The sequence below is a fragment of the Schistocerca cancellata genome, chromosome 5 (assembly GCF_023864275.1).
Source record: "Schistocerca cancellata isolate TAMUIC-IGC-003103 chromosome 5, iqSchCanc2.1, whole genome shotgun sequence".
Classification (NCBI taxonomy): domain Eukaryota; kingdom Metazoa; phylum Arthropoda; class Insecta; order Orthoptera; family Acrididae; genus Schistocerca; species Schistocerca cancellata.
This window is the reverse complement of record NC_064630.1, coordinates 338,293,986-338,307,480: the sequence shown is the minus strand read 5'-3', so window position 1 is coordinate 338,307,480 and position 13,495 is coordinate 338,293,986. Positions and strand designations below refer to the sequence as shown.

The window sequence follows — 13,495 nt, the reverse complement described above, 5'->3', positions numbered from 1 at the left end:
TATATAGTCCCTTGGTGGTGTAAAAATGGTAAGTTTCTAAGATAGTGCAATCAAAAGATACGGCCAATTATTTTACATCTTTTCATACTCTAAAACTAGTCCATCAAAGCCTACAGCGTGCTACCCGTTGACGTAGAATCATGAACTTTGATAAGAAGCAAGATTTCACAGTACAAGAAAAGGAAAAAATCAGAAAATTGCTAAGTCGTAATAACATAACACGGAAAAAAATTTTGTGTTTTGTTTATCCGTCTATCTGTTTGTTTGTCCGGCTGTTAAGACCCATTTTTCTCAGTAATCGGTAGATGTATCAGATTCAGTTTTATGTCAGGTACTACGTACGGTCTCTTCGCTGTGTACAAAGTTTAAGGGGCTCCGGAAAGGCTCAAAATCATGAAAATTTCAATTTTTACGTTTTTGCGTTTTCTGAATCTGCAGACTATTACCTTTTAATAGATATATAATTTATTCAATTCCGAAGACTACAACTATTTTAAAATTTTTTTTGAAATGTGTTCTACATGGGCGTGACCCATTGTGGCGCTGTTAAACTGCTGTCAAATTGTGTTATTATTAACGTCCGTGTTCATCGGGTACATTTTAGTGATGTGAGATAAAGTATGTGTTGTGGCTAAACTGTGATGGTTCAATATATATCGCTGGTGTGATTGTCGATTGTTTCATGTTTATTTACTCTGTCGTTATCTCTAAAATATTCGTAATTAATTCTGTTTCTTGAGTCTCTGTTTTGTTGAAGTATAATAATGAGCAAAAGTAAAGTTATTAGAAATCCTCTGAAGGCTTTTAAGAAAAGGAGAAATGTTGGAAAGCCAAAGGTATGTGTTATTACTGTAAATAATAACATTCTAACATGGTACGAGCGATGCTTGCTTTAGACAAGGAACGCCTTCGGGCTGCAGACAGGGCTGTAAAGAGTCTAGAAATACAAGCAAGAGTAAACAGGAGGAGGAACAAGAGGAAGCTGGAGGAGGAGTTTGCAGAGGATGAAGATAATCCATCCTATGGACCTGGAATGCACTAAAAAGTTAATCCAATCTTTGTCGCTCGATTCCCAAAACTTTTATTTTCTCATACTAATTACATGTTTTCTAAGGATCTTCCAAACATATATGTTTCAAACTTTCAGTAAATGTTACACAGTACCTTCTGCATGATTTAACACAGCCTTTTTCCAAAAAACTGTATATTTTTGAATATATAAATAAAAAATTGCAAAAAATGTTGTGAATTTTCATTACAATTGAAAAAAATCATCTTTAATAACTGAACTAAAATTTTGTAAAATCCCTGTGTTAAGTTGTATCCCATATTCCAATAAATAATCTGTAAAAAGTTCAACTTCCTACCTCAAATACTTTGTGAGGAAATATGTAATTTATAAGCGTTATTTTAACATTGCAAGTATAGGGCGTTCCGGAGCCCCTTAAGCATCTGTGGCAATGCAGTCAAACGATACGGCCATTTACGGTATATATTTTGATACGAACTTTCTCACCAAAACTTAAATGATATGGTTGACCTAGAATCATGAATGCTGGAAAAAAAGACAAGAATCGACAGTGCAAGTAAGAGGAGAGATATCCGAAAATTGTTAATTTGTAATTTAATCGTGCGAAAACATATTTGTCATTTGTTGTCCGTCTGTCTGCCTGTCTGTCTGTCCGTCTTTTCACAGGAGTGGGTAAACGTATGCAGTTGAAATTCGTCATGCACTAAGATCTACTGCACTGCCTTTGTGCTGTAAGCTTCTACGTCAGTAAAGGATACCGTTATTTACGTCACATATTTTGATACCTTGCCAGTATCGATGCCGAAAACAGGCAAAAACCGTCGAAATTCGCTATTTACGTGATGGATGAAATATCTAAGTACATAATTAATTTTGTCATAAAATGTAACATGTGCAGCCGTCCTTCCGATGTTATTTTTTATAGGGCAACGACTTTCGGTGACCCACAGTCAGTACTCCATCTTCAGGCATTAACTGACGCCGAGGGGATAAACTAAAATCGTATAGACGATCACATCAGTGTTGAAAAGACACAAAAATGTTAATGTTACGTGATGTGATGCTTTACCGACATTATTGTAACTTTTAGAATTTTCGGGTCCCTGACAGGGTGACTTCATTCTTTCTCCACGATATTTCCACAAACAGTCGTGTTGCCATCTTCCGGTGGTTCCTGATAAACTGTGCTGTAGTCGAAGTCGGCCCTTGCCCCTCCCCCCCCCCAATCCTCCGCGGCCATCATTCCTATCCACTCCCTACCTGTGCGTACACCGTTGCGTGTGGTGGCGTTGGTGGGTATCGCGAATTGTGTAAGGTGGCTTTTCTGGAGACATTGCTGTGATTTGTGTTCCTGTTTTGCTTCCTGATGTTGTCTAGGTACAACCAGTATAAAAGCACGTTTAATGTTCTTATTGCTATAACAATTGCTTAGGAATGTTGTCTCCATGTGTTTCAGCTCAGTTGTAACGCAGACTTGGCCTCACTATCTTGGAGCAATACAGTGTCAAATCTGTTATCTGTCTATCCCCCAGGGAGTTGGCACTACCAGGCTCAGTAAAGCATGACCTGGCCCTTTGCAAACCGAGTTTTACCGAATACTCTTCCAATGCGGCAAGATATACTTTTGGGAAGCTACACTCCTGGAAATTGAAATAAGAACACCGTGAATTCATTGTCCCAGGAAGGGGAAACTTTATTGACACATTCCTGGGGTCAGATACATCACATGATCACACTGACAGAACCACAGGCACATAGACACAGGCAACAGAGCATGCACAATGTCGGCACTAGTACAGTGTATATCCACCTTTCGCAGCAATGCAGGCTGCTATTCTCCCATGGAGACGATCGTAGAGATGCTGGATGTAGTCCTGTGGAACGGCTTGCCATGCCATTTCCCCCTGGCGCCTCAGTTGGACCAGCGTTCGTGCTGGACGTGCAGACCGCGTGAGACGACGCTTCATCCAGTCCCAAACATGCTCAATGGGGGACAGATCCGGAGATCTTGCTGACCAGGGTAGTTGACTTACACCTACTAGAGCACGTTCGGTGGCACGGGATACATGCGGACGTGCATTGTCCTGTTGGAACAGCAAGTTCCCTTGCCGGTCTAGGAATGGTAGAACGATGGGTTCGATGACGGTTTGGATGTACCGTGCACTATTCAGTGTCCCCTCGACGATCACCAGTGGTGTACGGCCAGTGCAGGAGATCGCTCCCCACACCATGATGCCGGGTGTTGGCCCTGTGTGCCTCGGTCGTATGCAGTCCTGATTGTGGCGCTCACCTGCACGGCGCCAAACACGCATACGACCATCATTGGCACCAAGGCAGAAGCGACTCTCATCGCTGAAGACGACACGTCTCCATTCGTCCCTCCATTCACGCCTGTCGCGACACCACTGGAGGCGGGCTGCACGATGTTGGGGCGTGAGCGGAAGACGGCCTAACGGTGTGCGGGACCGTAGCCCAGCTTCATGGAGACGGTTGCGAATGGTCCTCGCCGATACCCCAGGAGCAACAGTGTCCCTAATTTGCTGGGAAGTGGCGGTGCGGTCCCCTACGGCACTGCGTAGGATCCTACGGTCTTGGCGTGCATCCGTGCGCCGCTGCGGTCCGGTCCTAGGTCAACGGGCACGTGCACCTTCCGCCGACCACTGGCGACAACATCGATGTACTGTGGAGACCTCACGCCCCACGTGTTGAGCAATTCGGCGGTACGTCCACCCGGCCTCCCGCATGCCCACTATACGCCCTCGCTCAAAGTCCGTCAACTGCACATACGGTTCACGTCCACGCTGTCGCGGCATGCTACCAGTGTTAAAGACTGCGATGGAGCTCCGTATGCCACGGCAAACTGGCTGACACTGACGGCGGCGGTGCACAAATGCTGCGCAGCTAGCGCCATTCGACGGCCAACACCGCGGTTCCTGGTGTGTCCGCTGTGCCGTGCGTGTGATCATTGCTTGTACAGCCCTCTCGCAGTGTCGGGAGCAAGTATGGTGGGTCTGACACACCGGTGTGAATGTGTTCTTTTTTCCATTTCCAGGAGTGTATATATACTATAGAAGACAGATGCCGTCAACATAGACTGCACACTGTATTACGTAAGACAACCAAATCAGCCTGGCCATACCATAGATTACAACAAAACCAAGACAATTAGGCAGTCTTCTACCCTATGGGATTGTTTGATTAAAGACACCAGTGACTTTGGATCCAGGACGGTCTAAATAATTAAGGTAGTGGCGTACAACTGAGTAAGGCGTGTAGTGGCGTACAACTGAGTAAGGCGTACAACCTACTAAGCGTTCTGGTACACTGAGATCCGTAACCGGTGGCGATAGCGCGGAGACAAAAGACGACAGTTTGGAGCCGGATGTCTCAACCCCCACAATCGCCACCACCTGCATGGACAGCGACAGGAGCGCTGGAATGGAGGGGATAACGGCGAACGAACACAGAATGCCGACCTCAGAAGAACAGCAGTCGTCGGGAACCATCAGAAGATGGTAACGAGTCTGTTTGCATAAATATCGTGGAGGACTTACGATGTGTCCTCTAGAATTCTATAATAACAGTAATGGTACATTTTAGACATATACCGAAATGCCCGAGGGGGATCTCGACCCTTCATTTCCGCTTTGCGAGGCAGCGACGCTACTCCGCGACAACGGAAGCCGGCCTGCAGCACACGGCAGTTGATTACTGCGCGTTAGTGCCTCGGGCGCAGCCACGACGCCACGTTCGACATTAACTGTAGTGTGCTGCTGAGTTACGGCCGCAGTAAGGCAGACGGCGAAGACAGCACAGTGGTGGCTGCGTAACTCTGCGACGGCAGGTACAGGCCTGGAATGTCCCTGCTGCCCGCGGTACTAAACCAGCCGACAAGAGGACACCGAGGGGGCGACACTGCGGCAGCGGTTCCTGTCCCGTCTGCCCCCACTGGGGTGTAAATCGTGGCGGCGCTATTCAGACAGACTTTCCTGAGTGAATCTATGTTGCAGAACAGCACAGACTGCCGATGCCAATTTGTTTCGTTAATCATCACCCTTAACAAAAAGCTCGGAAATTATCACGTTCTTATTTATTACTTGAGGGAATTATATACAGCATGTGACAGCGAAAATTTAAAGAAAAGTTACTTGGAGAAGATACGATTTTATGCGGTAAAATTGGTTCACTGTAATTTTAACCTTAAATTACGGAACTCTCGTATAATTTACGGTTGTAGTTGGTATGTTTTGCGGTTGCCGCCAATCTGGACAATCAGCGACACGTGCTCTTGAGTATCTTTATGGTAAACGTTCTTGTTAACAATGGCTGAATTCTTTATTGTCTAAATCTATCGGTTTGCTAACACTGGTACTTTTGAAACTTCCTGGCAGATTAAAACTGTGTGCCGGACCGAGACTCGAACTCTGGACCTTTGCCTTTCGCGGGCAAGTGCTCTACCAACTGAGCTACCCAAGCACGACTCACGCCCCGTCCTCACAGCTTTATTTCCGCCAGTACCTCGTCTCCTACCTTCCAAACTTTACAGAAGCTCTCCTGCGAGAGCACACTCCGCTGCAGAGTGAAAATCTCATTCTGGAAACTGGTACTTTTGTCATAAAAGTAACGAATGTGTAGTAATGGTGTACCTGTTTTCTAATAGTCAGCCTGTTTTTTCCATCTTTAGTGTGGAATCATAGGTGAAACACCCAGAAATGTTAGTTTCTATCACACTGTCCCTCTTCAGTGCTAATCTCGTCTTTTGCTACGAAATTAGTTAGTACTGAGTTTGTGTTTGACACTAAGATGCTGGGTGATTTGCTTGAAGAAGCTAATAAAGGCAAAGACGATGGAGAATTTATTGAAGAAGAAAATTTTTCTTGAAGAAGGTGATGCGTTTACAGAAGACTGATGTAGAGCAGGCTTTGAAGCGCCAAATAGGGAAAACGAGGAATGGAAGAAGAACGCCTAGGCAACAGAATGCTCTCTACTCATTTTTAATTAGTGCATAACATAAATTATGACTTCTTGTCCAATAAAGTTTTGAGCAGTGACATTGTCATTACAGGGTATAAAATAGAACATTTTCTACTTGTTTTTGTACATAACATATAACTGGAGGTTTAATAATTGTAATCAACGAATTTGTAGTAGTAAAATTTACCATGGTTTAGTATCTGTATAACATTTCCTCCCTTTTAGCGCTCTGATTAAGTAGATAACTTGCCAAGATTAGCTGCTTCAATTAGGTTTAATAAAAAATATGCAAAATAAAATAGTGATAGATGTACAGAGTGGACAGAAAATCCCTTTACATTATACGATATCCAAAGCACACGTTATAAGAGAAGAATTTGTTTTTAAGGAATTATTCTGTATATTAAAAAATAGATATAATGCTAACAGTACCGCCACTGACAAACAAAATTAGAATTGGAGAACAAGACATCAAAGTTGTTGAAAAGTTTAAATATTTGGAAGAAATTATAACACACAACCGGAATGAGAAACCATCATGGCGGAGTAGAATAAACAAATTGATTACAAATCATCGTGTTACCAAGAACACAATTACAAAAATGCCTCACAATTCCCAAAAAAGTGAAACACTACAACAAAGTCACACAGCTCCAAATAACGTATGCTAGCCAAACTATATTTAAAACAACCAACACTGTAACAATAGACAGATTAATCGTAACAGAAAAAAATATAGTCAGAACATATATAAATGAAAAATACCAAAAAGACGGTGTATGCAGAATAGCTTAAAATGAAGCAGTTTATAAAGAAATAGAACCAGTGACCAACACAATGAAAAACAAACGGATCTCTTTCCTAGGACAACAGAAAACAGAATTAGCAAGAGAATAATTGAGAAGTTATGGAATAGTAAGAGCGGCAGTAGATGGATCGGTGATATCAGGGAGAACATGATAAAATTACAGATTACGACGGAGGACTTGAAGGGCAAGACAGACGCGCTTGAGATGCTTCAGCACAAAAATGTCACACTACCAACAAACAGAGAATGGGAAGGGTGGTTTCGGATGAGGAGAGAAGGGCACAATGTGAAAGCATGAAAAAGTATTGGGGAAAAAAAATACCAGAAGAACCTAATTCATAATATTGACTAGAGTGGTCCAATGTAGACCATAAAATACGATGAATAAATAAAAAATACAGATAAATTTCCTAGAAAGTTTACAAAAGGAATTAAAGTACAGGGGGAAGAAATTAACGTTTTGAAGTTTACCGATCACATTCTGTTCCATCAGAGACGACAAAGGACTTCTAAGATCAGTAAAACGAAATGGTTAGTGTCTTGAAAGAGGTTATAAGATGAACATCAAACGGTGGAAATGGCTCTGAGCACAATGTGACTTAACATCTGAGGTCATCAGTCCCCTTGAACTTAGAACTACTTAAACCTAACTAACCAAAGGACATCACACACATCCATGCCCGAGGCCGGACTCGAACCTGCGACCGTAGCGGTCGCGCGTTTCTAGACTGTAGCGCTTAGAACCGCTCGGCCATAACGGCCGGCAGATGAACATCAAGCAAATTAAAACAAGGAAAATGGAATGTTGTCGAATAAGATCAGGCGACGGTGAGAGAGTTAGGGTACCAAATGAGGAACTGAAGGTATTTGGGGAGCAAAATAACTGATGATGGGATAGGTTGAGAGGATAGAAAACGTGGACTTGGGATAGAAAGAAAATATTTTCTGAAAAAGAAGAAAAGAACGTTGGCGCGGAACATAGCTTTACGTGCTAGAAAGTCTTTTCTGAAGGTATTTGTCAGGAGCGGAGAGCTGGTCAGAAGTGAAACATGGAGAATGTAAAGCCCATACAAAAACAAAACAGAAACTTTTGTGACGCCACAGAAAAATGCCGAAATGTAGTTTGGTAGAGTAACTGATGAAGAGGTGTTGCATCCAATTGGGGAAAAAGTAAATTTATGATAGACCTTGCCTAAAAAAAGGGATCAGTTGATAGGATCCATTCTGAAGCATCAAGAAATTGTCAGTTTAGCAATGGAGGGACGTTTCGAGGGTAAAAATTGCAGAGGGAGGCCAAGTCTTGACTACTACGAGTAGGTTAAAGTGGATGCAGATTACAATTGTTATACAGAGATAGAGAAGGCTGCATAAGACAGACTAACATGTAGAGCTGCATCGGACAGCTTTCGGACTGAAGACCACAAAAATAGGTCGGCAGTGTTGGCCTGGTGGCTTGTCTTACCTGCTGACCTCCTCCAGGCTGTGCAGGTAGTCGATGGCCTCCGAGGCGTTGTGGACGCGCTTGACGGCTGCCACCTGCAGGGAGTCGCCGCCGGGCCGCAGGCTCTGGTAGATGCTCTGCAGCCGCAGCAGACCTGCGCACGCAGCCAACAGCCACTGCTGCAGTTGCTTTGTAAAGCTAGCCACTGTCCTAGACCAGTGTCCTCAAGCTCATGTACACCGTGCAAACATTCAGATTTCAATCGATCGATCATCACCATATAATCATCTACATCAAGCAGTACGGAAATGGTCTTAGTGTAAAGTAAAACAAACCATATGTGACTATAGGCTTTCCCGGCGTAAACTATTGATGATGGTTTCTCGGGTCTCCAGCCGGGTGGTAGCATTCGATTCATATCTTGCGAGATATCAATGCTACTACCCGGCTGGAGACCCGAGAAACCTTCACCAATAAAACAAACCATCTTGGGTGAATGAGTCTAATGCCGGCAGCTGTAATGATTCAAACATAAATATTTAATGTATTTTCGGTGCCACAGTAAGAACACTGACATACGGACTGGAGAGAACTTCCGCCTTCTGCAAAACATTGTTTGACTAATTTAGTTTTGCTGAAACGTGGTTCATCACTTACTGTCCTGTCTTCATTGCTTTTTGTGATACGATACGATATTGGAATGTCTGTGTTGCTCAGAAACACAGTGCAGTGTTGTTTCTGACATGCATGCATCAGGCACAGCGTCGGCTACAGCCGATATGAAAAACATGAAATGTATATACAGCTGCGAATATGGACAACCATCAGCTGTGTAAAGGAATGACCACAATGAAAATTTGTACCGGACCGGGTCTCGAATCCGGATTTCCCGTTTATCGCGACCGGTCGCCTTACGATTTGGAAATCCGAGCACGCTTCACGGCAAGACCAAACCTCGAGAAAGCATGTTGAAAACTTATGGAAATTTGGGTCGTGAACCATGTGGAAGTTTGGGTGTGGCCGTGAAGTGTGCTCACGGTAAGCGTGAAATACGAGTTCGAGTCCCGGTAAGGGACAAGTTTTCATTGTCGTCATTCGATTATACAGCTAATGGTTGTCCATATTCGTAACTGAGAATATATTTAATGAATTTCATAACAGCTGTTGTCGCCGCAGTGCCTGTTCCTTCCGGCATGCATGCATGTCCAAAGGAACATTGTATCGTAATTCGGAATTACATAGGCACTGCAGTATCGTACAAATTTTCACTGTCGTCATTCCATTATACAACTGCTGATGTCCATATTCGCAGTTGCGAATAATATGTTTCATTGGGTTTTATTTCTTATTCTTTCTGAAAATTAGTAAGACATGTTAATATCTTGTGGATGTTATACGAAAAAAAAGTTTTGACACATACCAAAGAGAGACAAGCCGGTGCTCAATTTTACATTGTGACAGGGTTGAGACATGAAATGTTGTACGCTTATCTTATGCTAAAAATTGCACCTAGAAACCTTATTGGGAAATAATATGGTTATATATTGTACTTCGCATGACGCTATAAGTTATTTATGTTGGTAATTTTATAGCTGCAAAGCATTATACACCTTATTATCAGCAGACTAAAAAATTGGTTTTTCTTTTGTTTTTGGTCGAAATCAGACTGAAAATCGCTGTATTACATTGCCTTTTTGCGTGTTACATACAGTTCGCGATGCCACGGTCTTGTTTCCCTCGCTTTACACCGGTTAATACACTTATTTCTTTTGGTAGTACCTTTATTAACTGTAACACAGAAGAGCACGGTGCTTCTGTCACCATGTCGCTTCTTGTTGTAGCTATTTGTTTCGTTTATTCGAACAGTCTTGCCTGTTGTCAAAGTGCAGATGATATGCGAGATGTTTATCTCGTGTATATATGTGTGTGTGCGAGCGCGCGTGTGAGCTTTCCCCAATTTTTTCTCAATAAACACGAAAGTAACAACATACAAAAGATGGAACTGAACGTATGGCATCGTTGGCCATTCGGGGAAGTGCGGCCACCAAGTGCAAGTCTTATTTCATTCGACGCCATATTGGGTGAATGATGAGGATGAACATAACACCCAGTCCCCGAGCGGAGAGAATCTCCAATCCGGCCCGGAAGCGAACCCGGGCCCGCTTGTGTGGGAGGCGAGCACGTTACCACTCAGCTAGGCAGGCGGACTACAAAAGATAATTACACTGGATACAGGCTGACCTGAACAACTTTACTACACTACATGATGAGTGGATGAGCGAAACGGGTAGTTAATAAAAGTTTTTTTAGTCAGCAACTCTTGGGGTTTCTGAAATGTGTTTCTTTCCAAACATTTAACAGCTCTGGTGCACCACATGGACAAAATATAAGTAGATATCCTGTTCACAATATCGTTCAACGGGTATTTGAAAATACACAGTGAGCAGCATATTCATAGACGCCAATAATCAAACATTATCTTAGAGTTGGTCCACCCCCGGTAGCTGAGTGGTCAGCGCGACAGACTGTCAATCCTAAGGTCACGGGTTCGATTCTCGGCTGGGTCGGAGATTTTCTCCGCTCAGGGACTGGGTGTTGTGTTGTCCTAATCATCATCATTTCATCCCCATCGACGCGCAAGTGGCCGAAGTGGCGTCAAATCGAAAGACTTGCACCAGGCGAACGGTCTACCCGACGGGAGGCCCTCGTCACACGCCATTATTATTATTTATCTCAGAGTTGCTCTTTGTGAAATATAGGGGTTTGCCAAAAATTAGGAAACACCACTAGAAATGTGCGCTTGAACATAAATGCAGATGGTAACCAAGCCTGCAGACTGCGCTGTTATTTTTGACCGGGAACAGCACTTATGCAGTGTCCTCAGTTCGTTTTAAGTTTCAGTCGTTGTTCGGACAGCGTTCTGTGTAGCTGTCAGTGCATTGTATCGTAGGTAATTGAGTCCGAACTTGGACAAGCTGTTGCTGCTCGTATGGTGGATGGTTTCGTATCAATGAAAGTCGAGGTGTTTGGTGTTTCAAGAAACATCGTATCGAACATTTATACAGCTTACAGGGAAAGCGGAGAAACATCATCCGCCATATCGCAATGCATAAGAAAGTGTGTGTTGAGTGATAGTGACGGACGGTCATTGCAGAGGATCGTGACGAAAAATAACAGGATGACAGCTGCAAAAGGTACTACTGAACTGAAAGTCGCACTCACGAACCCATCAGCACCAAAGCAATACGAAGGGTGATCCAGAACCAGGGAACTGCAGGGCGATCTGGAATTCCAAAACCACTCATCAGTGATGCAAATGCCCATAACAAAAAAACGAGGTGCCGAAGCAATAAAACCTGGAGTGTGGAGCAATGGAAGGGAGTCATTTGATCTGGTAAGTCTTATTGCACACTGTTAACGAATTCTGACCACGTTTATATCCCAGGAGTGAAACATAAGGGGAATTTTGGGACGCTTTGGGCAGACATTTACCTTATTCCATGGACTCCATGGTTACTCTGCAAGATCACATTACTGTCAAGGATTATGTGTCCATTTTTGTAAACAAGAGGATGAAATGTCGCATCTCCTCTGGCCACAATAGTCACCAGATCTCAGTATCATTGACCTTCTGTGGTCTACTTTGGAGAGAAGGGTGCGTGATCTTTATACACCACGATCATCGTTGGTCGGACTTACCACTCTTTTGCAGGAAGAATGGTATAAGATTCCCTCGAAGATCACTTTATTGTTGTTGGTGGTGGTGGTGGCGGTGGTGAGGTCTTTAGCCCGAAGACTGGTTTGATACAGCTCTCCACGCTACTCCATCCTCCGCAAGCCTCTCCATCTCCGAGTAACTACGACAACTTACTTTCTTATCTGCTTACTGTATTCATCTCTTGGCCTACCTCTACAATTTTTAACCCCACACTTCCTGTTACGGTGCTCGCTTATTTCCAAGTCCGTATCGATCTTAGTGCTGAGTTTTCACTCAGACGGCGCTTTGGCGTAAGGCTGTTGGTTCCGTGTGTGATCGCTGGCCGGAGCTTAGTTGGAGGCGCGTGAAGAAGTAAGAGGTGGCTGCCTTGGCGTGAAGACAGTTCGTCTCTGCTAGGGTTGTTTGCGACTGGACGCCTAGTGGGGCCCGATGGGAAGACCGGACCGTGTCGTTTAACTTGATTCGCAAGGGGAGCAAAATCTCGCCTCTTGTAGTTTGCCGAGCCTGAGTTTGAAATACCTTCTAAGTGCGGCGGGATGTCATTTCGTCCTCCTGTCTCTCCGTCGCTGGAATTGCTATCCTCGTTTACCGTCCCAATGATGTACTACTAGATGCTGGTGATGGAAGTGCGTCGTTCAGCGGCACGTTAGTCTGGGTGCTTTATGTTTGATCTTCAAGTGCATAGTCTTCGAGTGGCACTCCTTAGAGTTTACCTTGCGGAGTTAGATTGGAGTTTATTTTGTCTTGTGATGCTTCCGCTTTCCGTTAACAAAGTTTAAGCTTGATTCGGCACTCCGAACGACGCTTGGCACCTCAGCAGACGGATCGGAGCCAATTTCGCGACTAAACGGAAGCCTTTGGTCTGAGAGGTCTTGTGTTTTGCATATTGTTCATAAATTGTTGTTTTGGTATTAAGTTGGCTGAGGTTTCTTATGGGTTTCCCGGCATTTGGTCTGTTGTCCGGCCCGGACTAGGTCTCGTTATTTTTAAAGTCGGTCCTTGTTTCGGCTTAGTACGATTTTGGTTTACTGCCTGGTGGTTCTGGTAGTACGCCGGGTCGCTGTGGTTGTGTTGCATTTTGTATGGGCCTGTGTGCTCGGAGCCATGGAGTACCATTTGTGTGAACTGCTTCACTGAGGAGTACTGATCGGGCCATTCTTGGTCCTCTGTGGTATGAAATAATTTTATTACTATTTTAAAGTAACATTATCACTTAAATGATTTAATTCTTGTTGCGTTAATTGCAACTTGGGTACTGAGAAATTTAGTAGTGTAATTACGGATGATTTAATAGTGGCAAATGCCCCTTTACCTGTTTCGTAATCTGTTAATTACCGAAAGACCTTAAGCTCATAGTCATATGATGTGATTTTCTTAAATTATTGTATTTTTATGTCATGTTATTGTTTTTTTTTAATTTGCTGATCACTGGTGTACTGTTCCAAGTAGTAAAATGTTTCAGGTAGCTATTACTTGGGTGGAACGCGCGGAACCGCAACGGAGAGAGTAGTTGCGTGCCTTACG

At 43.7% G+C, this 13,495-nt stretch overlaps 1 protein-coding gene across 2 annotated transcripts in view; it reads right to left on the bottom strand.

The window, feature by feature from the left end:
- Nucleotides 1-13,495, bottom strand: part of LOC126187579 (glutamate receptor 1-like) — a 417,690-nt gene that overhangs the window by 128,259 nt on the left and 275,936 nt on the right. For both annotated transcript variants that reach the window (XM_049928746.1, XM_049928747.1), the window contains exon 5: nucleotides 8,275-8,407. In XM_049928746.1, coding sequence (XP_049784703.1) covers nucleotides 8,275-8,407 — 133 coding nt within the window. The remainder of the gene's footprint in view (nucleotides 1-8,274; nucleotides 8,408-13,495) is intronic.